Source organism: Lissotriton vulgaris, chromosome 11 (genome assembly GCF_964263255.1).
Source record: "Lissotriton vulgaris chromosome 11, aLisVul1.2, whole genome shotgun sequence".
In the NCBI taxonomy this organism is placed as follows: Eukaryota; Metazoa; Chordata; class Amphibia; order Caudata; family Salamandridae; genus Lissotriton; species Lissotriton vulgaris.
The window spans coordinates 555,686,322-555,710,971 of record NC_141699.1 but is presented as its reverse complement, the minus strand read 5'-3'; the positions used below and the strand labels follow the sequence as shown (position 1 = coordinate 555,710,971).

The 24,650-nt window shown below is 46.2% G+C and overlaps 1 protein-coding gene across 1 annotated transcript in view; it reads left to right on the top strand.

Moving 5' to 3' along the window:
- PPP3CC (protein phosphatase 3 catalytic subunit gamma) overlaps positions 1-24,650 on the top strand; it is a 744,021-nt gene that overhangs the window by 550,236 nt on the left and 169,135 nt on the right. The window contains exon 10 of the mRNA XM_086943633.1: positions 641-718. Within this exon, the coding sequence (XP_086799759.1) occupies positions 641-718 (78 nt within the window). The remainder of the gene's footprint in view (positions 1-640; positions 719-24,650) is intronic.

Genomic DNA, 24,650 nt, shown 5'->3' with positions numbered 1-24,650 from the left:
CCCAGGCTTCTTTATAGTGATTTATGTACTCCCATTATGAAGTCCTCTTTCTCAGCTCAAAATGATTAACTTGCCATACACACTCTCGTTTTATATGAATCTTTTGATTTTGTTATTGAGTATGCCCTGGAAACCTGCAGCTTGGGCTGGTTGACCTAACTTTTGTTCCCAGGCTTCCGAAATTCAAAGGACTGGCCAGTGCTATGCAAATGTGCTTCATCTACTGTTGCACAAGACAAAACATTCCATTAGTATAAAGCGAGGAGAACTATAATCTAGGCACCTAAATCTGATAACTTCCCATGAACATTCACTAGGTAGCTGCAGATTGTGTTCCAGCAGATTGTGATGAAGGACATAAGGTGAGTAAATGGCTCTAAATTGATAAATTACAATATTCATAGGCTTAGTGTACACTACTAGTGGCATATTGTACATAACAATTCACATAGAAGTCTTTATCACTTCTGATTTAAACATTATTTTCAACCTCTTCTAGTTATCCTTCCTTGCACCATCTTGACATATGTCCTGTTCGCTCTCATGATGCGGCATTCCATAGGCTCTGTTCTGTTATAGTTAAATAATGTCTGTACACTTCGTCTTCCACCAAGTCATTATGTCATCTTTTTTTCTGCAGTGACTGAGATGCTGGTAAACATTCTAAACATCTGTTCAGACGACGAGCTCATCTCAGACGGGGATGACACGTTGGAAGGTAAGAAGCCCCACTGGTCTTAGACTAGGCGGAGTTCAGAATAGTTTCAAGATGGATTAGGGCGTTTCACTTCATATCAAAGGTGGAGCATACAGAATCCATACTTATAACACTTGAGGACTTCTGTGCTACACATTGTGCTTACGATTGAAACAAAATCACTTTTTAAAGGCTATTGTAGCATCACCTTATCCTCAATATACTGTGCTACAATTTACTAAGAGGTCTCAATCCATTATGTAACTTCTGCAACTCTGATGCTTTTTTAAATGTGGTGCTGCAACTCTGATGCTTTTTTAAATGTGGTGCTGGTTATGGTCCACCATTTGAGTTGAGAAACAGTGATGTAGACCATCTGAGTGTCTGCTATGTCAGATAAGCAGTAAGCTTTCTAAATACAATGTACATAGAAAGGACTCTCCAGTTTACCATTAGTTAGAGACAGTTGCATCAAGTTGTGCGCTGGTACTGGGAACAATGACGTCTTGAAGCCCAGAATTGATGAACTAGGCTTTTAAATGTTTGCAAAGAAAATATGCTAGTCTCAGGTCACCCTGTGATTTAGATACAGCGAATGGTCATATGCATCTTAATACCTGTGCCCAATGCAATATCTCATATTATGCTCTGGCAAGTTAAGCATGACGGTGAACCAGTTAGGAGTTGGAAATTCACTAATTCTGCCATGATGGGATACACACTCTAATGAAGCCAAACCTGATTTTAGAGGCATTGTGCCGAGGCAGATAAAGAATGCTCCTTCAGCCATTTGAGGCAACATCCTGAAGGTAAGGAAGTTTGACAAGGGGCTTGTTTTGAGATGATTATATGATAATTGGTCAGTTCTATAACCTAGAAAATGAATGAGGAAACAATTCCAAGCCAAATTTGTGTTTGTGTGCACACATAGACGTAAGAGCTCTCCAGGAGTGAACCCTGAGGGAAATACTCAAATACGTTTGAGACAGCCCGCCCACCTTTCATTGTTTTTGTGCTTGCATCTGAGAATGCATAAATATTTTGCTCAATAGAATCAGAAATGCTGCTTAAAAGGAACACAATACTATTTTACCCATCTTATCCTCATTTGATTGTGTCCAGAGAACAAATGCCTGTCTAGTTTAGGTCATTAGTGCTCACAGCACCAACGTCCAAGTGGAAGACACAGTTTAGATTTAACAATTTTAAGGTACTTTGGCTTCAATCTGCAGCAGACTCGAATGACAGCACCACTGTAATTTGGTGCACCTTTTTTTACTTAAGCACATTTTATGCAAAATCTGCGTTTTTTGTGCTGCAATTAGTTTAGTCCTTGTGTCGTATTTTTAAATCTGTAAAACTATGTTTAGAACTCTTGCTCAGCAGGATTTTACGGTCTTATGCGGGGGTTTAAACAGTTTGTGATGGATATGTCTGCAAAAATTGTACTGGGAAAGACTGGGCAAGTTGCACCTTCCCTGGATCAATATTGGCATGTGGTCCCAGTCATCCGAAGAATATCAGATGCTCTCAGAAGTACTGGATGCTATATTTTGTGAATTTAAAAATGGGTGTTTTGTAGACTTTGATTTCTTCAGAGTAGACCTGGGTCTTTAGGCAAAAGTGTCTAACACTGAACAAAGCCAGGCCTACTGGCAAAGGTGGACAGTTGCTCTTACTTTGAGGTTTACCTGAATTACTCTATAGTATTCTCCTTGGGCATCTGCTGCCACTAGGTCACAAAGACATTTAGGTACTTGACACTCAGCAGTAAGAAAGTAAATGGTAAAGTACCCCACTCGTCACAGCGTTCTGTTGAAGAATTGGCTTCTCCAGCACTTGTAATCAATGTCCAAAAAGAGCAGTAGAAAAAGACTGCTTCATTTTCTTTTTGTTCATGCTTCAGGAATCAGAACAATGTCAGTATCTTGATTTTCTACAGTTAGTTGTCTAGCTCACTGCATAGAGAAAGATTTGTTATGTTACGATTGGCGCAGTCTAGAAGTCTAATGACCCTACACTAACCTAAACCCATGTTTAGTTCAAAGTGACATAATAATTGTGAGCTAGTTGACTTTTGTTAATAATAATTTCTGAAGTTCCTGTCTCTTAATTCCAAAAGGGCAGTCTTAACTTGGTAGCAAGAGCTCTGGTATCCTTAGTTTTCCCCTCTTCTTCATAGGGGAACCAGGCTAGACAGAGCAGATAGGCTGCTCCTTTCCTTGCGCTGGGAGGCTTCAACACTGCCTTGGTCTTAGGCATTTGGGTGATTGCAGTTAATGGCTCTTTATAAATAGTGCTGCTAAATATGAGACTGTCCATTGGGGTCTTTCCCAGCAAGGTCTCTTAACATTTGGATGCTTCCATTCAAGTTAGTCTGACATGACCAGGAGCATTAGAGCGGACAAAATTATTTCTAAATTATCTCACATTTTACAAAAATTGAAATCTTTCTTCAAATTTATTCAGTATTTGCTGGTTTCATCAAAACTTGAACGTAGCTTTCAGTGTTTCCTGAAGACCGTCAATGCCATCAGAGAAATCTTAAAACACTACAGTTTTTTTTACCACAGACCTTGAATGAAGATCTGTAGTATAGCTTTCATCAGGGTCTCGCATACATATTGACAAAGTAGGACAAAAGTGTGCAGATTAACGAGTAGGATTGGCTGACAAGGGATCTAAGCCCACATGCTGGGATCAGAATTAAAAGATGCACTTTTAATGACAGCAGAGTGTTAAAGATCAGTAGGATTGTGTTCTGTCTGGACGCACTTATTCTGCTTGTATGGACTGCACTTGAATGAAGGGCATATTTAATTTACATAACTTCATGAGGGACAAGGCGGGTACATAGATCTCTATTCAGAAACTGGGTTCAGAAAAAGAAATGTTGAAGTAGGTAAATAGGTTTTTGTAAATTGTCTTTTTTCTAATAATCTATTCTCAATGCTAAAAACTATGATCAGACCTAACAAACCATGGTCCAGGATGATATCCACATTTGTTAAAGAGATACGGTTCTTGTGCTTTGCTTCCATCCTTCCTGAAGAGGAGTGAAGAAAATGTGTGGTATTGGATAGTGACTACAGCCACATCTCCTATGTTTAAATGATTAAATGTGCTCTCTACTGTGACATATATGATAGACACACGGAAGAGCATGAACTGTCGTACTCTGTGTCCGTTGCCGAACAGCAAAGCAAAAGCAAAGTCTTTTCCACACAGCTCATCTGTAACCACTCTGTTATGTTCACAGAGGATCTGGCAGATGTAGGATATTGACAGATAGCAGACAGCACTATTCTGTCCTATGCAAACAAATAGAGCTCACTCAGACTAATTAAAGTTAAGATGGACCGGGCCTATTTGGTATGCCCAAAGATTAAATGATGTACATAAAAAAAATAAGCACAGTGGTACATCGAGGACTATGGGGTTTTAAACCCATGCAGCACCATCTATTCTTTTCAAGACTCACATCCTGGAAGAATACAGCTATCCTTCTGAATCCTCCACTTATAAATCAGGGAGTTCTACAAGCCTGACATTTTTATCAAAGATTCAGAAGGAACACAGGGTGATCAGCATCAGTAGCAAAGCACGATGAACTCCTATAATGTTCTCCATACCATCTTGTGAGAGTGAGGATTTCTTTTAACTCAACCTTGTTTTGGAATCCCTGACTATGGACAAGTGGATGTTAGATATTCTTCAACTCGGTCATACCAGGGAATGTGTCAAAAAACGATTTTTGCTTTCACCAATGCATTCAGAACACATTATTGTATTCTGCAAAAGCAGGTGAAAAAACTGCTTCAAAGTGAGCAATATAATCCACAGAAGTAAACCATTGTAAGCAACATGCATTATAGTCAAAAAGATGATTGGGATTGAAGCCTCTTCTGCATGGAAAGGCCTTGTATAAAATTAGCAAAAGAAAAAGATCAGGATTGTTACCCTTTACCTACAGAAGGGAAGGGATGACCCACTGCGTGTTGCATTTAAAATAATTTATTTTCACATTTCAGTTCAGGTTCTGTTATTTTCCCTTTGGTCAGTGCCCCAATTTCTTAACCAGATATCTTGGTCTATTGGCCTTTCATCAGAGATACTAGGGAAACAGTTTCCAACCATACTTTGTAGTTTGGCCATTAAAAACATCACACAAGGAATTAGCCATTTAGTATGAAGTTTATATTCCTGCTATATCCAGGATTCACAGTAATCACATTAATTTCTGGAAAACATTTCAACAGTCCTGTGGTTTTAGGCATGCCTTCTCTTGAAAGTGTGACAAATCTTTCTGCAGTTTAAATAAAGTAAACAAATTATTTTGGTATTCTATGACACAATTACTGCACTACATATTGCTGTGTTTTCTAGAATAATTGTGATCTGTTATTGCAGCCAGCTCATGCATACAATATGGGATGTGTTAGATTTGCAGTGGAAGCAAGGTTTACAGAAGAAGGATCATCTTGTGCTGCACCCCCCCAATTTTCAGGGAAATTGAATTTAAATAAGTTCCTTCTTTTTCAGAACCCAAATTCTCACCTGTCAGTCATTCTGTATGCATCCCTGTCAGGCTGGCGAGCATGCTTGCAATATCGAACAATGAAGGTGGCATTGGTATGTATCAGCACCTCATTGGATCTTAGAAACAGGCAGCCCATCCCTCTTGCTCCTCTTGAGTCAATCAGTGACCTTTATACCATTTTACTTATTTACTTCTTGATGTGTCCGTCTTTTTCTCTGTATCACTTGAAAAACTCTAAACTGGTTCATCTCGTCTTTTCTCGGACACTCTAATTATGTAAAAAGTCAGTCTTCCTCGTCCACAATTGAAGACCATCCTGGTGTTCCTTAAGGTTCCCGACTCCCACATCTCCAACATTCACCCAATTGCCCTGTTGGGAATCATTTGGAACTTTCATCTAAGTTTTTCTCATTCAGTTTTACTTGTATCTCTAGTACACCCAGCTGCCTAAACCTATTGAAAGGGAATCCAGTGACTTCATTGACTTAATTTCATGACTACAACCTTCCCTAAGGATTCCCTTTACCATCTCTATACCCTTTCTTCTGGTCATTCATTATGGGAAAATCCATATCTCATTCAGAAGCTCATAGAAACCTCTGTCACCTTCTACCAGAAAGATGCCTTAAGCCGTAAAAACAGAAAGTGTCTTGTTCCTCCCGATTGCTCACAATATGAACCTTTTTCACACTAAATGATGAGTATAATTTTCCTGCCAATGTTCCTGCTCCTTATACATTAAGGCAACTCACTCTTCACTGGACTTCTGTCAGTAACCATCATAATAAAACTGTGTTACAACCAAAAAAGAGTGGCAGGCAGCCTGTTCTGAGGTGACAACCGTGGTGCTTGGGATAATTTGCTAATGGTTCCTGGGGTCCGACCTATGGCTGTGCAAACTGGGTCAGGTAATCCCCTTCCAAACTTGATTCTCAGAGTAGTGCAGGCAATATCATATCCCACTGGTACCAGTAATCATACTCCTGTCTCATATTGAATCCATTTAATCATTTGTGTGCCACACATCCACCATTTTCTTTTTTAGCAACAGTTTTTTTATTGCAGACTTATGATATACAGGGTACATGTGTGTAGGCATCGCTCTCCTGACGTCCGCGCCCCTCATCATTCGTTTACTTTCGTACACGGCCTTTAAGCCCACAACCCGGAGGTCGGGCGGCGTCAAGCAATAAAACCACAATCCCATTAGTGCAGTAACAGTTGCAGCTGTTTCGCAAGGAATCCACTCGTCCGCTTTTATTTTTCTCCCCCCTCGAACTCCCCCCCCCGGATCTACTTAACAATCCAACTCCCCACCCACCCCCCCACTAGTCCCACCACCTACGCCTGAGCTCTCGGTTAGTCTGTATCCATGAATGTAGTCAGGAGTAAATAAGTGTCTAAGTAAGAGATGTATCCCGTGTGTTTTTGGGAGTTTTAGCGTCAAAGTTGGGAGTACCCTCTTCTTCTAGTGACGCGCTGTCTCGCAAGGCCTGTACTAGTGCTTCCCACGCAGCTGCTGCATCCAGTGCTTTGTCATCTGATTTACGGCGAGCCAGTTGATATCGGAGTGTACTTTCACTAGCTGCCCATTTCAGGATCTCATTAACCCACCACCTGTATGTAGGGCCCGTTCTTGATTTCCAGATCCTCGTTATTTCTCTTTCGGCCAAGAGAAGGCCCATATCAATACATTTACTTGTGATCTTATTTTTAGGTGTGTGAGGGAACCAATGCAATATACTAATAGCCTTATCCTATTATAACCCTCTGTCTGTTACTTCGTTGAGTGTCTCGCCAATCTCCTGCCAGTATTCTCGCAGGTGAGAACAATCCCATAGCATGTGGACCAGTTCCACTCCCCCCCCCGCAGTGCATCTGGGGCATGCCGCGTCAGCCACTCCAAAATATTTCCCAATTTTACCAGGTGTTAGATAGGCTCTATGGAGAACATAAAAGTGTATTAACTGGAAGCGTGCATTTCTCGTACTCTTTCGTGCTCGCCGCACTATTTGCGCCCAGGTCGTGTCGGGGATCTCCGTATTGAGATCCGATTCCCATTTAGCTTTCAATACGGTCAAGGGCTGTAAAGTCTCCCGCAGCATCCTAGAGTAGAGGCATGTTACCGCCTTATAAGTGCCTGCTGCCATCATGGTATATTGGCTGGCCATGGATGTTGTGGGTTCCAAGAGCCCTTCCTTCCAGTGTGCCTGCCTGGCCCTGGTCCCCGGCAGCAGCAAGTAGCACCCCCTCGGCAGGTCGAAGCGGTCTTGTAAAGTCTGGTACGGTATTAGCACTCCATCTTCGTACATGTCGCCAATCATTTGCAAAAAACACAGTTGATGGACAGAATGCAGAACAAAGTCTTAGTCACCCCAGTACAAAGATCTGGGACTAAATCCAGCGTTTGTTTGCACTCCACTGGCTATATGCAAATCAGCCTTGACCCTGTGCCTCATGGGAACAGTCCAGCCCAAACTACCAAGCCATGTCTTTCCTAGACCGGAATCAAGCATCCAAGGACCGGTTTCTGGCTATCAGCCTTCTTCAGCCTGGATAGCTTGACTCCAGTGATGTGGAGAGCCTGGGACTCACGTCTGAGCATACCCAGCCCACTCGGGGTGAAAATTGCAAAAAACACAGTTGATGGACAGAATGCAGAACAATGTCTTACATTCACCCCAGTACAAAGATCTGGGCCTAAATCCATCGTTTTTTTGCACTCCACGCCACCCTAGGTCAGGCACTGGCTATATGCAAACCAGCCTTGACCCTGAGCCTCATGGGAACAGTCCAGCCCGAACTACCAAGCCATGTCTTTCCTAGACCGGAATCAAGCATCCAAGGACCGGTTTCTGGCTATCAGCCTTCTTCAGCCTGGATAGCTTGACTCCAGTGATGTGGAGAGCCTGGGACTCACGTCTGAGCATACCCAGCCCACTCGGGGTGAAAATTGCAAAAAACACAGTTGATGGGCAGAATGCAGAACAATGTCTTACATTCACCCCAGTACAAAGATCTGGGCCTAAATCCATCGTTTTTTTGCACTCCACACCACCATTGGTCAGACACTGGCTATATGCAAATCAGCCTTGACCCTGTGCCTCATGGGAACAGTCCAGCCCGAACTACCAAGCCATGTCTTTCCTAGACCGGAATCAAGCATCCAAGGACCGGTTTCTGGCTATCAGCCTTCTTCAGCCTGGATAGCTTGACTCCAGTGATGTGGAGAGCCTGGGACTCATGTCTGAGCATACCCAGCCCAGTCGGGGTGAAAATTGCAAAAAACACAGTTGATGGACAGAATGCAGAACAATGTCTTACATTCACCCCAGTACAAAGATCTGGGCCTAAATCCATCGTTTTTTTGCACTCCACACCACCCTAGGTCAGACACTGGCTATATGCAAATCAGCCTTGACCCTGAGCCTCATGGGAACAGTCCAGCCCGAACTACCAAGCCATGTCTTTCCTAGACCGGAATCAAGCATCCAAGGACCGGTTTCTGGCTATCAGCCTTCTTCAGCCTGGATAGCTTGACTCCAGTGATGTGGAGAGCCTGGGACTCACGTCTGAGCATACCCAGCCCACTCGGGGTGAAAAGTGCAAAAAACACAGTTGATGGACAGAATGCAGAACAATGTCTTACATTCACCCCAGTACAAAGGCCTGCGCCAATCATTTGCAGCCCCGCGTCCTCCCAAACCTGTAATCGCGACCAGTCCCCACCGTGGGGGAGCGCCGTCACCATTCCCAACGGTATCTCAGGTGCGTACGGATGACGCACACCCGCTCGGCGCTGCGAGCGGTTCCAGCAGAGTCTGAACGTCTGCTCCTCCAGAGACAAGTCTCTGAGGGAGAGCTTTTGCTGCAATGTGATATAAGCCAAGCCAAGACATGGCGTGGGGTGCCTCCATCCCTCTCGTGTTCCGGGCCTCAGAACACTCTCGCCACTTCCTGCGTGAAGACATGCAATTGTGCGGCTAGATAGTAAAGCTCGAAGTCGGGACCACTAGGCCACCCTTGTCCTTCGGGCGAGGAAGCGTAGCTAATTCAATCCTGCGCCTGCCCTTACCCCAGAGAAACTATGTCAATTGCGATTTCAGTTGTCTGAAAATAGATCCGGGTATCCACACAGGGAGCGTGCGGTAGTAATAGAGAAGGCGCGGTAAAGCGATCATTTTTAACAGAGAAATGCGACCAGTTACCGACAGCGGGAGGGTGGCCCAAAAAGATATGCTTCCTTTAAGTGCTCGCATGCATCGGCCCACATTGCCCTCCAACATATCCGCTGCCATGTGGTACAGGTGCACCCCGAGATATTTTAGACAGGTGGGCTCCCAATTGAGCAGTGGGCGGTTGGCGGGACGTATCTCTCCCTGTCGCAGAGGGAATAGGCAGGTCTTGGACCAATTGACTTTTAGACCTGAGAGCCTGCCAAAGAGCGAGAGGAGTCTCTCTGCATCCCCCAGGGCCTCTCCCACATTCTCAAGGAATATCAGGAGGTCGTCTGCGTACAGCGAGATAAACTGTGGACCCCTCCTGCTGACTATACCCCTATAATGTTTCCCCGTCCTGGACTCAGCCGCTAAGGGTTCTATTGCTAGGGCGAACAGCAGGGGGGACAGGGAGCAACCCTGTCGAGTACCCCGGCCCACCGGATATTGGTGCGATACGGCGGAGCCCACCCGCACCCTCGCCACCGCTGATGCGTACAGCACTCTCGTCCAGTAGATGTAACCGTCGCCAAGGCCAAATCGTTGCATGACCTTGGATAGGTACTCCCAGTCCAAACTATCGAATGCCTTCTCTGTCTATTGATAATACCAAGGGCGTCTGTGCTCCCGGTAGTGGATCGTCCAGCAGGCGTATAAGTCTCCGAATATTTATTGTAGTGTTGCGCATGGGAATAAATCCGGACTGGTCATTGTGGACCAATCCAGGAATATACTGCAACAGTCTGGTCGCTAGTACGGGGTGCTAAAAGCAGCACTGCTTAACTGCCGATCTCTCAGCAAACACTGCATCCAAATATATCACCTACTTGAGGATGAAGCACTTGAGATCTTATTACTAACCGAAACCTGGCTTGGCGAACACTCTGACCCTGATATCATCGAGGCGTTGCCTCCAGGTTACTCCCTCGCCAGGCTCGATAGGCAGGATGGTAGGGGCGGAGGAATAGCCATTGCTGTTAGAGCCCCACTGGAATGCTCCTTATCTCCCCTGACTATTGATCACTGCGAAGCAGCTTCTTTCACTATCGCACTGGGTCCTAAACACTCCCTATCTGGCATTCTCTTATATAGACCCCCGGGCAGACTGTTTGACTTTACCGCTAGCCTAATAGAGGCTACAGCACATCTCGCCTTAAGGAAATCTAGACTCCTGGTACTTGGCAACATGAACATACATTTCGACGACGTCGGGGACAAAGACGCCGCCTGCATAAAAGCAGAGCTACTTTCCTTGCAGTTAGATCTTAAAAACCAGAACCCTACTCACAGACAAGGTCACCTGCTCGACCCCGTATTTGGTAACTGGAATGGAGTAGAAGTGCTTCCTCCAATTCCCGTTCCCTGGTCCGACCACTATGTAATTCCCCTACATATACTAGTGCCCGAGACTGAAACTAAGAACGATAACATGCAGACCTACCAAAGTCGCAAGTGGAAAAATTTTAACCTAGACACTTTTATCGACAAGCTTGAAACGGCTGGACCTCCTAGAGGTTCCGACTGTGAGACCGCCTATACTTGCCTAAAAAATTGTGTCCTAACTGCCCTTGATGAGACCGCTCCCATCCGTAGGTCAGTGGCTAATAAGAAACTGAGAAAACCATCCCCATGGTTTACATCTGAACTGCAAGATGCTAAATCTGCTTGTAAAAGATTGGAACGCGAATGGCGTGTCAATTTCTGCCCCACAGCTAAAGACCACTATAAGAAAGAGCAAGCGAGATACTACAAACGTATCCGCTCCGCCAAAGCACTACATTACAAGACCCGTATTGGTGAAGCAGAAAACTCCTCTAAGGAGCTTTTTAAAATTTTTAAAGAAATCTCGGTGGTTACCAACGTGAGCAATGCCCACAATGATTCTGTTGAAACATGTAATAATATTGCCAAATACTTTGCCAGTAAAATCACTACTATCTACTCTAATTTCTCCACTGAGTTGCCATCGGGCTCTGACTTCACTGAAAATTTGGAGCTCATTCATGATAAGAAATGCCTTACCAGTTTCTCTGTTCCCCACACTACAACCTTAACTAGTATCTGTAAAAACATTAAATCTGGATCGCCCCGGGACCCTGCCCCCCCAAGATACTAGCAGCTAGCCTGAAGGTCCTAGAACGACACTTCAGACACATCCTCCAACTTTCCTTTTCCACAGCTACCCTCCCTATGGAATGGAAGAAAGCCATTGTATTACCAATAAAGAAAAAACCTAACATCAGTCAAGACATCCTGGAAAACCTACGGCCCATCTCGCTACTACCTTATCTGGCGAAGGTGGCCTAGAAAATAGCTAACAGCCAACTCATGGCCCATCTAGAGTCTAACAATGCCTTCCACAACTCCCAATCAGGGTTTAGGTCAGGTTATTCCACCAAAACCGCCCTTCTGAGAGCGACCGAAACCCTACGGGCAGGTGCAGATGAAGGACAGACCATGGCATTAATAATGCTGGACCTTAGTGCTGCGTTCGACACTGTGGCACACTCCATCTTGCTACAGTGTCTGAACAAAGCCGGGGTCACCCAGGAAGCATTGGGCTGGTTGAAAGCCTTCCTCACTAATCGTTGCTTCCAGGTTCAGAGAGGCACTTATCTCTCTGAAAGCATTGCCTTAGAACAGGGGGTACCTCAGGGCTCGGCCCTGAGCCCTACCCTGTTCAACCTGTACATGGCCCCCTTGGCGGAAGTGGTCCTATCGTTCGGCATTGAATTAGTTTCATATGCCGACGATACCCAACTTCTCATCTCCCTATCCCAAGCCCCCTCCATCTCTGCAAATAACTTTAAATCTTGCATGCAGGCTCTGGCAGGTTGGATGACCCAGCACTGCCTGAAGCTCAATGGCTCAAAAACAGAGGTTCTGGTAATTGGAGGCAGGGACACGAGCTGGACCAAGGAGTGGTGGCCTGCTTGTCTGGGGCCGTTACCCACCCCCTGTAAAGCGGCCAAGAATCTGGGGATCTGGGTTGATCCCAAACTCTCCTATGACTGCCACGTGAACAAAGTGGTCGGAAAATGTTTTGGGGTCATGAAGACCCTGAACCGCACCCTTGATCTCCTTCCTCTTGAAGCCAGGCGCACTATGACACAAGCTCTAGTGACTTCGAGAATAGATTATGGCAATGTGCTTCTGCTCGGAACAACGCAAAACAACATCAGGAGACTTCAAGTACTCCAAAATACAGCAGCACGCCTAGTCCTCAGACTTCCCAAGAGAGCACCATCCAAACCAGCTCTGGACACTCTTCACTGGCTACCTATAAAAAAAAGAGTTCTCTTTAAAGCACTCTTAATGTGCTATAGGATCATTTCCCAAAAAGCTCCTCCCTACATGAATGACCTAGCTATTCCCTATGAGCCCATTAGAACTCTTCGCTCTGGGGGAACTGGCCTGCTCAAAATTCCCCGTATCAGGAAAGCCAGAATGGGTGGTCGTTCCTTCCGGGTAATGGCCGCCAGGGAATGGAACGCTCTCCCTATGGGTATCAGACTAGCGGACTCTGAGACCACCTTCAGGAAAAGCTTAAAAACCCATCTGTTTTCCCTGTAAAACCCCCTATTGGCCCTGACTTTTCTCCACAGCGCGGGGACACGCCGTGATGGCGTCACCATGCGCTTTACAAGCCCCTTTATTATTATTATTATTATTATTATTATTAGTATGGTGCTTAGGATTTTGTAATCCGTGGTCAGCATTGATAGTGGCCGATAAGAAGCTGGGCTGTGGCTCTCCCTCCCCGGTTTCAGCAAGGGAATCACCAGTGCCTCGCACATGGATTGGGGCAATCGGCCATTGGTCTTGGCCTAGTTATACACCGATTGGAGTCTCGGAGCGTGCAGGTCCAGGTATTTATTGTAAAATTCAATGGGCAAGCCATCCAATCCCGGAGTTGTTACGGGCCATTCTTTTCACAGCACTCCTGATCTCCCCCAAGCCAATGTCCCTGCCCAGGGTGTCCGCCTGCTCTTGATCCAATTGTGGCAACTGGAGCCCCCCGAGGAAGGTGTCCATATCGCACTCCCGTCCCTCTAAGGCGCTCCTATAGAGAGTCTCATAATATTTGTGGAAGCTGCTCAATATCTCCTTCTGGGTGCAGAGTGCGCGTCCTCCCTCCTCTTCCAGGGTTAGAATTGGGGGGCTGCGCTTGTCGGAGTTAGCCAACCATGCTAGGAGTGTCCCAGCTTTGTCCCCCTCAGCGTGCGCTCGCAGCAGGTAGGCCTTGTGGTCAAAGCTACGGAGGCGCTCCACCTCGCCTGCCACTGCTTCACTAGCCGCACTAACAACATCTTGGAGCTCAGGGTGACCTGGTCGTGCCACTTCTGCTTCTCGCAGCTTTTTTTCCGCCTTGTCAAGGTCATCTAATAGGATCCTGCGCATTCCTGCGTATTTCCCTATACACTGTCCTCGAATTACAACCTTGAAGGCATTCCATTCCATCGCCCTGGATGCAGTGGTGCCCTCATTTTCGGCAAATTAATGTGTCATTCCCTCTTCAAGCGCCGCCCGAAACAGTGGGTCGTCTAATGTGTCAGGTCGCAGTTGCCATGTGGGGACCCGCGAGATCTCAGTCATCCAGTCCAGTGTCAGTAGCATGGGGTTATGGTCAGAGAGTGTGCGGGTGAGGTACTCAGTGCGCACCACAGCAGACAGCACAAGCGGGGAGCACAATATCGTATCAAGTCGAACATGGAGGTCATGCAAGCTAGAATAATACGAGTAGTCCCTTGCTGTTGGGTGCTGCGCGCGCCAAGCGTCTGCCAATCCCCACCTCTCCTGCCAATCAACCCTGCCCTTTACAAGTCGATGCACCGGGGAGTCTCCCAGCGGTGGGGGGATCTATCCACTGCAACGTCCATCACCGAATTAAAGTCCCCTCCCATCATGATAGGGCCCACTAAGTAGTTCGCCAGCGCTCCAGAAAGTCTTGTCAAGTAAGACAGCTGGTCAATGTTAGGTGCATACACGCTACATAAGACTATATCCCGGCCTCTAAGTTTGCCCACGACAGCCACGTATCTGCCCTCAGGGTCTATGATGTGCCTGACCACTTGGAAGGGAGTACCTGCCCTGATCCAGACCAACGCACCCCTTGCAAACGCGGAGTACGTGGTGTTAAACAACTGCCCTCTCCACCTGCGCTGCAGCGCTATACCCTCTTGTTTCGTCAGATGTGTTTCCTGCAGGAACGCAATATGGACCCCCCTACAAACCAGGTAAGTGTGAACCCTATGCCTTCTCGCCATAGTATGCAGCCCCCTCACATTCCAGGTTATACATCTCAATGTACCAGAACTAGCCATTGTCCCACAATGAGCAAAACAGTGTTGCACATTCCAGCGCCCCAGCGCAAGTGGTGGATTCCTCCCAACAGGACTTCAGGCGGACGTATAGTCCCCGCCTTGATCAGAACCAAAAGAACTCCATCGGAGAGCGTCCCCAACTACCCTCAGCTCCCTCCCCCCCAGAACAGGGCCCAATTTCGAAGCATCAGCTCCCATCCAAACTCAGAAAACAACACAACTTTCCGCCTATTCCGCAGTCGACACCGCGGTAGCCTTATGGGCAAGTAGGGTGTAACTCGGACCCGAAGGTGGCTACTATAGTCCCATCCCCCCACCCTGCAATCCCCTCATAAATGCATGTAGTAATCCCAACCCGTTTTTCTATGCGTTTCTGCTTCGGTATGTACATGCCCCCCCAGTTACCACAAGAGGTCACCTCAGTCAGCTTCCGTGTCAGGGACCCACGATTTCTTCCGATGTCTTTGGCGTCACTATCGGGCCCTTAGCGCCATTAACATCTGACTGGTCCGTTTCCGAACCCGTGGCGAGGTCTTCTGAGTCAGTGCCCCGGCGTGACTGGACTGCATCAGTCCCTGCCAGGTCCACCACTGCCTGCAGCGCCGCCCTCCTCTCTTCTTCCGTCTGAGATCCCGTGGGTTTTCTGGAGCCTTGTCGGCGCCTACGGAGCCTCTTCGATTTGCGCACCGGGAGCCGGCGTCACTCCTCTTCCTCCCTGAATTTCACTCCATCTGTTCCTGCCTTGTATGTTTCCCACCATGTCCAGTCTTCCGCCGACGTGGGGAAAAAGAGCGTCTTGCCATCTATTACCACTCTGAGCTTGGCCGGGAAGAGTAGAGAGTATTGTATGCCCTCGGCTCTCAGTTCCCGTTTAATGGATAAGAAGGAAGCATGCAGTTTCTGGGTCTCAATAGTATAGTCAGGGAACAGCGTCACATTGCTATTGTCCACCTGAAATGGACCCGCGTCCCTGCCCCTCTGAAGCAGCAAGTCTCTGTCCTTATATTGCAACAACTTGATCACCACCGGTCCGGGGGGGGTTGGCCCGGCTCGGGAGGCCTAGCCGGGACCCGGTTCGCTCGCTCAAGTGTGAAGAAAGGTGAGAGACCCTCCGGTGCCACTTCCGATCGGAACCAATTGTCTAAGTGTCCGACCATGTCTCCACCTTCTTTTTTTTCCGGCAGACCCACCAGACGGACGTTGTTGCGTCTGCTACGATTTTCGGCGTCCTCTGCTCGTCTTTCCAGCGCCTGTATCCGGTCAAGTGCGTCCGTCAGCCTCACCTCCATCGACTTATGAGCCGGGACCTGCTCCTGCAAGGTATCCTCCGTGTTTTTGACTCTGTCAATGTCTTGCTGCAATGCTTCCTTCGTTGCCGCAATGGCCTCCAGAATGCGGTCTTGGAGTTGCTGTAAGTCGGCAGGTCCCGGTACAGTACCCTCCGGCGTTTCGGAGCTGGCATCTCCCTCCAGCTTCCCCTTGGTCTTAACCATCGTGCCACACTCCAGCACCAGAGGAGCACACGCAGCCCCACAGAGGGGGAGTGCTCGACAGGGGTCCTCCCGGAATCGATGTTCTCTCCAGCCTGAGCTCCAGCGCAGTTACAGCGCTTCTAGTAGGTCAGCGCGTTGAGTCTAGACAGTAGTGATGTCTCCCAGCGCGCAGCGCCTCCGATCTCTACTCTTAGCCATTACTTCACTCAGGCCACACATCCACCATGCAAGCATGCATGTAACACACAAAGAATGTCAGCGTAAGGGTTGTAGAGTTACATAGAAGTGGAACGTTACATAATTGTGGATGGTTGGGCGCACTACAGTGACAGAAAAAAGGCCTGTTCAGGGCTATTGATTCACAAAAATGGGTAGGCTGCCACCACCACATTGGGTGAACTACCCAGACTATGGACAGTAGTTGTATGTTGACAAAAGAAGGCACTCTTGGTGCACCTCTCCAGGCCACAGAAAGTTTCTTGAACTTGTCATTACCAAGGAGAGACCTTGGTATCAACGCACATGCAAAAGTAGTGAGCTAGCTGTGGTAAAAGTCAGCATTCAAGCTTTACATGCAGTTTCAGGGCAGGCGTACATGCCCGTATACCATGCAGGGGACATTCCCGTCCCAACAATGCAACGCAAAATTTCACTTTAAACGATTTATCCATGTTGAGCCTGATTACATATTTTTTTAATTGTCTCCCAGTGACAGCACACAACCAGATTAAGAAACTCAGCACTAATCTCTATCCAGTTTTGGTAGCTGATGCCTTCTTCAATTATGTACATCTCAACCAGGTCCATCAGATTGTCCATGCAAATTGCCTCATATTCTCACTGTCAGTAGTGAGCTTGAATGGGTTTAAGGGTCAAGGATTGCACTCCTCCATAGTAAGGTAAACATGCCCTCCTTCTGTTCGGCCCTGGCCACGACCTGCCAGGACCTTACTGGTCTGACAGCTGCCCCTCAGCTGGCCGCAATTAACAACTGGCTCACGAGGGCAGGTGACGAATTCGCCCCCCTCAGGCGCCTCTCAGTAAAACGGGTCCATGCAGCCAACCGTTGGTTTACCTCTGACCTTAAAGAGAAAAAACTCGCTGCAAGAAGGGCCGAAAGAGCTTGGCGAAGAACTTACGACCCTGCCTTAAAAACAATTTACCTGGCCACTCTGCAAACCTATAAAAAGAGCATCCTGGAAGCTAAGGCTGAATATTACACCCACAGGATACTGGTTGCGGAGTCACAATCGAAAGAAATCTTTTCCACCGTTCATGAGCTTGCCTCATCCACTAGAGCCACATCAACCATTCCCCCGTCCCAATCCCTCTGTGACTCGCTTAACGAGTTCTTCATAGACAAAGTTGTAAAAATTAAACACAACATCCCCCAACCTTCCCCTACCTTTGTGGACCCCTCACCCCCCCCTCCATTGTTAAACTGACCAACTTCCCACTCCTTACCATTGACACCCTTCGCCCTCTGCTCCAACGGGTCAAATCAGGCTCACCCCAGGACTTTGCCCCTGCCAGCATACTCAGGGAAGTCTACTAAGCCTGCCCCATCCCCCCTCTGACCCTCCTCAACGATTCACTTATTCATGGTCATGTTCCCATTTCACACAAATCGGCGACTGTCATCCCAATTTTAAAAAAATTGGACGCCGATCCCTCCTCTGCTTCTAATTACCGCCCCATTTCACTCCTTCCCTACCTTGCAAAGGTTCTCGAAACCCACATCACTTCCACGTTGAGCACCCACATTGAGGCAAACCATTGCCTCTCCCCTTGCCAAGCTGGTTTTCGTCCCCTGCATTCTACCGAAAAAGTGGTCATCTCAGTCATGGACAAGCTGCGTGAAGGAATCGACATCAACCTTCCGCAAGCCCTGATTCTCCTTGACTTATCCGCCGCTTTTGACACGGTGGACCATACCATCCTCCTCAACCGTGTCAAGGCGGCGGGTGTAGAGGGCCTAGCCTTTTGCTGGCTAAAGTCCTTTCTTGCTGGGAGAACACAGGGAGTCCATCTGGTTGGTTTTGCGGCGGCCTCTCGTAAGGTAGAATGCGGGGTCCCCCAGGGTTCATCACTTTCCCCTCTTCTGTTTAACCTTTACATCTTCCCCCTCATTTTTGTGTTACAGCAACTGGAGGTCACCGTGTTCAACTACGCGGACGACCTCCAGTTAATCTTCAACCTGTCCCACTCACCTTCATCTGCCCTGAACGTTCAAACCATCATGACCCTCATTCAAGATTGGATGAACTGCAGCCACCTCAAACTCAACCCGGACAAGACCGAACTGGTCCTGACCGGAGGTGGCTGCAGTCCCTGGTCTTCCTCCTTCTGGCCCCCCTCCCTTGGTGCCCCTCCACTCCCGGTTCCCAAAGTGAAAACCCTGGGTATCTTTCTCAATCCCCAGCTTACTGTTCTCCCACAAGTTAATTCCGTGGTCTCTTCATCTTTTTTCTCCCTCAGAGTGATTAGGAAAGTTTCCCGCTTCTTTTCCCCCCCAGCTCTAAAAATCATCATGCTGGCCATGGTACTGTCCCGTATAGACTATGGCAACATAGTCTATAACGGAGCCCCTGCATACATGATCCATCGTTTACAACTGGTGCAGAATCAGGCGGCCCGCCTGATCCATGGCCTTCCCAGATATCATCGGGTCACCCCATTACTCAAAACTCTGCATTGGCTCCCCATAAGAGAGCGTGCCCTGTTTAAACTCGGCTGTCTTACTTATCAAGCCAGAGCGGGCACTGCTCCCGAGTTCATCTGCTCCCTCATCAAACCATACTGCCCAGGCAGAGAACTTCGCTCGGCCCATTTGGCCCTCCTTACCATCCCCCGCTTTAAAAAGCAGAGGGCGGGCGGAGCGAGATTCGCTGTCCTGGCTCCAACGTTTTGGAACTCCCTCCCGATTGCTCTGCGCACCTCACTCTCCTACCCCCTGTTCCGAAAAAACCTTAAAACTTTTTTGTTCACCCAAGCCTACCCCTAAATCTCTCTGCTGCTGCCATCCACTGATCACCACTAGCGCCATGAAACCGCTGGGTATGCGAGCGCTGTACAAATGTTTTTAAATTCAAATTCCACCCTACCTCATTACTCCTCTGCTAAACCTGGTATTGACATTCGGGATCGGTCATGCTTAAACTTTGTGACTGTTTTTATTCAAGTTGGAAATTGTAATCCTACTCAAAGCTCTCTGTTCCAAAATATGGCCTCAAAAAAGCATTTGCTGTGATGAAATCACACTAATTTAAGTATTCTAAAACTAGAATAGTTGACAAAATATACATTTTCCATCATTATTTAATCTTTTGTTTAAACTGGCTTTTTTTGCTGTTTCTTCACACTTTCAAATCATTATTTGGCAAAGGGTCCCATGTGTAGGTTGATCAAGGTTTTCTCGCAAAGCACTCTTTGAATTCATTATTAGAAGAGAGAAATTGTCAAAGTGTACAGCTGTCACTTTTTTCAATAAGATCTAATCTTCAAGGGTAATACACGGGTAGAATTCCAAGCTGGAGGGAGTTGAAGTTCAACCCTTCTGAAGAGAGAGCGGCCCACTCTTGGGAGAGATGTTTCTTTGGTCCTTTTGGGCTACATTTCATGTGTTTGAGAGGTTAAAAGTGAGTTGTTCCTGTCTGGAAAGGATTGTGTTTTGTAGATTTGTTAGGAATGGGAATTTCACCGATTTTTCTAAAGACACAACTTGATAAGTGTGCACAGAACACAGATTTTCTCTTTGGGGGAATGAAATGATACCCTGACATGATAAAATAATTTGCTCTCTTCCATGAGTAGAGCTTAGTTTTGGTGGAAGACAATGGACTATCCATATTTGATGAGAGATATTGTTTGTCTCTGGCAAAGAATTGGGTTTCTTTCTGGAAGACAGCTGTCCCCTTTTCATAAAGAAGAAAGTTATCTATCCTCTATTAAATAACCTTGTGTTTACTAGATGAAATAACATTATTTTTATGCAAGGGGATTGTCTGTCTTCAGTACAAGACAGTTTGGTGAAATACATCTGTTCCCTTTAGAGTAATGTTGATTTTTTATGTTGAGGACTTGTCAGTCTCTTTAGGGAAGGTTTAGGCCCCATTCAGGTAGAATAGGTTAGTCTGTGGAAGAACACTGTACAGTGGAACAGTCTCTTTCTTCTGAAGATCATGGCTATCTATCATCCATGGTAGAATGTTTTTTGTTCTCTATGAAAGAACGTTGATGTAAAAGTATTTGTTTATGTGCTGTAAGTTAGCTGGGTGCTGTTGGTTGAAGGAGTGTTTTCTTCCCTCAGAAGAAGCTCGTTGACTGTGTTTAATGGAAATTCATTGTGTCTTCAGTTAAAGAATATAGTCTTTTTGAGGTAATAACGTTGTCGTCTGAGTCACAATGTTATCTGATTTGGGGAAACATCACTGAGAATGTTTTGGGGAAGATCCTGGTCTCTTTTTTGGGCTAAAGTAAATGCTTAACTTATAAAGTACAGTGGTTATTATTTCATGTGGAAGAATGGTATCTTTCCTCTGTGGAAGAACGTGAACTGTCTTCAGTGGAAGAGCATTCTCGGTATTCATTCTTCTGCCAAAGAGCCTGGTCTCACCTCTATGAAATACTACTGTGTTTAAGCTTTGTGGCAGAACTGTTTTTTAAAAATCTTTGGTAAAGGGAGGAGATGGGAAAAGTGAGAAAGAGGTGGGGCTGTTGACTGCCTGTGTGTATGTTTGGATGTAGAATTTGTATTGCCATGTATTATTCTTAAGCATGAACCTAAACAAAAGGCAACAAAGCTTGTTACAGGGTCAAAGGCACGCATACATGCAAGGACTGGCAGGAGAGGTAGCTGGATTGTGGAAGCAAATGTGTACTGATACTGCACTGTGCTGTACTGTTTTTTAAACAGTTGCATCTTCAACTCTGTCCTAAATTGGTGCATTGTCGGGGTGGTCCTGTGGAAAGGGTATGGCAATGTGGAGTTTGGGAGGTCATGTGGAGCACAGCGTTACCACCCTCCAGATGCAAGAGTTGGAGGGCTTGAACAGCAATTTTGAAGTAGCATTCTGGTAGAAATTCTTTCATTTTCTTTAGAAGAGAGAGCTTCCTTTGTTTTATGGTAGTGTCTTCCTTGAGTGTGTGGGTGGTGCCAAGGGTGAATCCAATTGCTTGGCATTCAATAAAAGTTGTGGTTCAAAGCAGTCAAGATTCAGGTAATTGGCCCAGATTTGCACTATATCTTGCTTGTGGTTCTTGCCAATTAGTAGCAATTCTGTCTTGGTGAGTTTGAGATTCAGGCAGATGTTGGACATCCAGGTATGAATGAGGTGCATGCAAGATTTGAAGCTCTAGATATCTGGAGTTAGTGGAGCCTTTCTGGCATAGTTGGGTGCTGTCTGCATTTTGGTAAATTTTGATACAGTTATCTGTGAGTAACGCCCCATGGGGCTCCCTGTATAGAATGAAGAGAACAGGAGACAGTATGTAGGTAAGGGTACCCTGTGAATGAACTGCTGTTGTGTGGAAAAGTAGGAGGGGAGGAGTGAGTGACACTACAATTCGAGATTCCTGTGTGTGGATGACTGTGTGATGATCGTATGTGTCAAAAGCAGCTAAGCGGTCCAGCAAAATCAGGAGGTAGAGGTCATCTTCATCTGTGGTCAGGAGGGCGTTGTCCTTGATGTGTAAGGTAAGTGTCTCAGTGCAGCAGCATGATCTAAAGCCAGATTGGTAGTCATGCAAGAGATTGGAGGCATTGCTGTAATCTTGCAGTTGAGCATAGACTGCTTTTTCGGTGATAACGATGGTGATGTGTAGATGAGTTTAGTTAGTGAGATCATCAGAAACTAGAGTAGGCTTATTTAGTAGCCAGAGGATGTGGCTGTCTTAAGAGCATCTGAGAAGATGCCTTGTGTTAGTAAGGTGTTGACATTGGTTAGAAAGCTGTGAGCTACCACGGAGAGCTATGTGATGAAGCACTGGTGGTAAGGCATCATGAGAGCCAGTAGAGTGGCTTTGAGAGAGCTGAGCATGCTGGCAAGATCTGTGAGCGAGAGGGCTTTGAAGGATGACGATTGCAGGATTCTAGGAAAAAGGTTTGTTGTAAGAGGAGAAACAGGCTTGGTGGCTTGGCATTGTCTATTTGCTGTTGGGTTTTCAGTATTTTTTTTTTTACACTGAAGAAGAGGTTGATGACATTACAATTGTCTTTGGTGTGCTGAATAGGTGTGTCATGCAGGAGGTTGATACAGTGCTTTATAGCCTTGAAGAATGTTCTGTTTCTGTTGATGACCTCATCAATGGTGTTGGTAAAGTACTTTGTATGATTTGATTAACTGTCTGTGTGTTGTGCAGATGACCTTCAGTATCACGCAGTCATTGAGATTTTTGTGTCATTTAACATTTGCCTTTCTGCTTAACGATAGAGAGTTTGTCAGCGAGGTCGCTCAATTACCGGGTGACAGAGGAAGATTTTGGCCCCAAAAAGTGTTGAAGTTATTAAGAAGGGTGTTGGTGCTGGACCCGGAGTTGGCAAGCCGAGACGAATTCTCTCATTAGGTTGTTGATGGAGAAGTCCAAAAAAATCTGAACGTATGGTCTTCTTGCAGGAAATGGGGTTAGCGAGGTGGTTGGTCTATTCCAAGGCTGTGGTTGGTTAACACTGGAATGTTTAGGAAAAGAAGTTTAAGGATGTGTGTTGGATGTGTGTTGGTTGGGTGAATTGCTGTGACACATTGTGTGTGTCATTAACCCCTTCGATGCTCATGACGAGCTCAGCTCGTCATGTTACGCCTCTCGTACACTCATGACGAGCTGAGCTCGTCATGTTACTCGGGATTTTCGAAAACCCAGCACACAGCGGGAAAACCGCTAGCACTTAAGGCGTTAAAGTTAAGGAGGGTGTCTTTTTTTAAATTTGTGTTGCCTTGAAGGCTGAAGCCACTCAAAATTCTGGTTTGGGTGTGTTGGATGGATCAAATGGCAAGTAGATCCAGGATTTCATCAATGAAATCCTTGTTCTGTCCAGGTAAGGTGTAGAGGAGATGGAAGGTGGTGATCTGAGTTTCAGAGAGTTGTCAGTCTCATGTCAGCAGCTCCATGGACCGAAGTGTTGCTTGCTTGCCTAAGGTACAGTATTGGATGCACTAATGGATGACAGAAAGGCATTTTCCCAACCCATGCTCACATTCCACTCGATGGAGGCTCTGAGGGGAAAAGAGCAATATCTGTCCTGAAGTCTGCAAGAGAAGATTGTCTTTTTTGTATCCTCCGAGAGACAATGTGGTTTGCCGTTGGTAACAAACGCTAGCTCTACTCCAGGAAAAAGTTGTATCTATTCCTAATAAAAAAAACGTAGATGTGCACCAAGAAGCATGCTGTCTGTCCCCTATGGAAGAATGGTATGTGTTCTTAACGGCAAAATGTTCTTCAAATGAAGAGAAAGGTCTCCCCTCACAGAAAGAGCTTTATCTGCCCGTGGGGAGAACATGGCCTGTTACTGAGGTAAGAGCATAGTCCACCTGTAGGAGAAAGACTCTTGGTCTTACCAAGGGTCTAGGTAGGAAACATATTAAGCCCTCTGGAAGAGTACCTTGTCTGTCTGGTGAGAATTGCCTATCCTCACACAGTAGCATGAACAATCCTATAGAGGTGGTGTTTGTCCTCTGGATTTGAGCATTGTCTGTTGTCTTGGTATCTTTTTGTGAAAAAATGTTGTTTGTCCTCAGGGGATAGCATTGTTTTCCTCCATTTAAGATGATTGTTTGTGCCCTTGCAGAATGGTGTGCTTCCTCTGATTAAGATTAGTGACTGTCTGTAAAAGCGCATCGTCTATCATGTAGATTTCCATCCCTTAATTGAAGAAAAGTGTCTGTCTTCCAGGAAGAACCATTGTTTGTTCACTGGGGAAGGATGTTAGATTTCCATTGTGGAAAATGTTTGGGGCTATATAAGCGAATAAAGGAATGAGTGGTCTGTCTTTGAACGAGGGAGGTGAGTATTTCTTCGGAAAGAAGTGTTTTGTGAATAGGTGGGCTGTGTTTCTCATGAGTTGTCTTTGGAGAGGAGCATCGTCTGTCCTCGGCATATGCGCTGTAGAGTGCATTTCAGCATGGAGGAATTGAGCAATGGGATGGACTCTGAAAAAGGTTATCAGCTTTTTAGGTGGGAGGGGGGTCCTCATGGTCAAGTTGGTCTTCTGCGCTTAATGATGGGGGTTGTTTAAACTTGTGCAAAAGAGGGTGTTTACCCTGGATAAGAAGGCTTGCATGCACATCTTTTTGCTGCTGCACAGTTTATTCTTGAATGCGATGCAGTGTATTTTTGCTTTTCTTTCACACACACCATGAAAATGTAAATTTGTTTCTTCTGTCT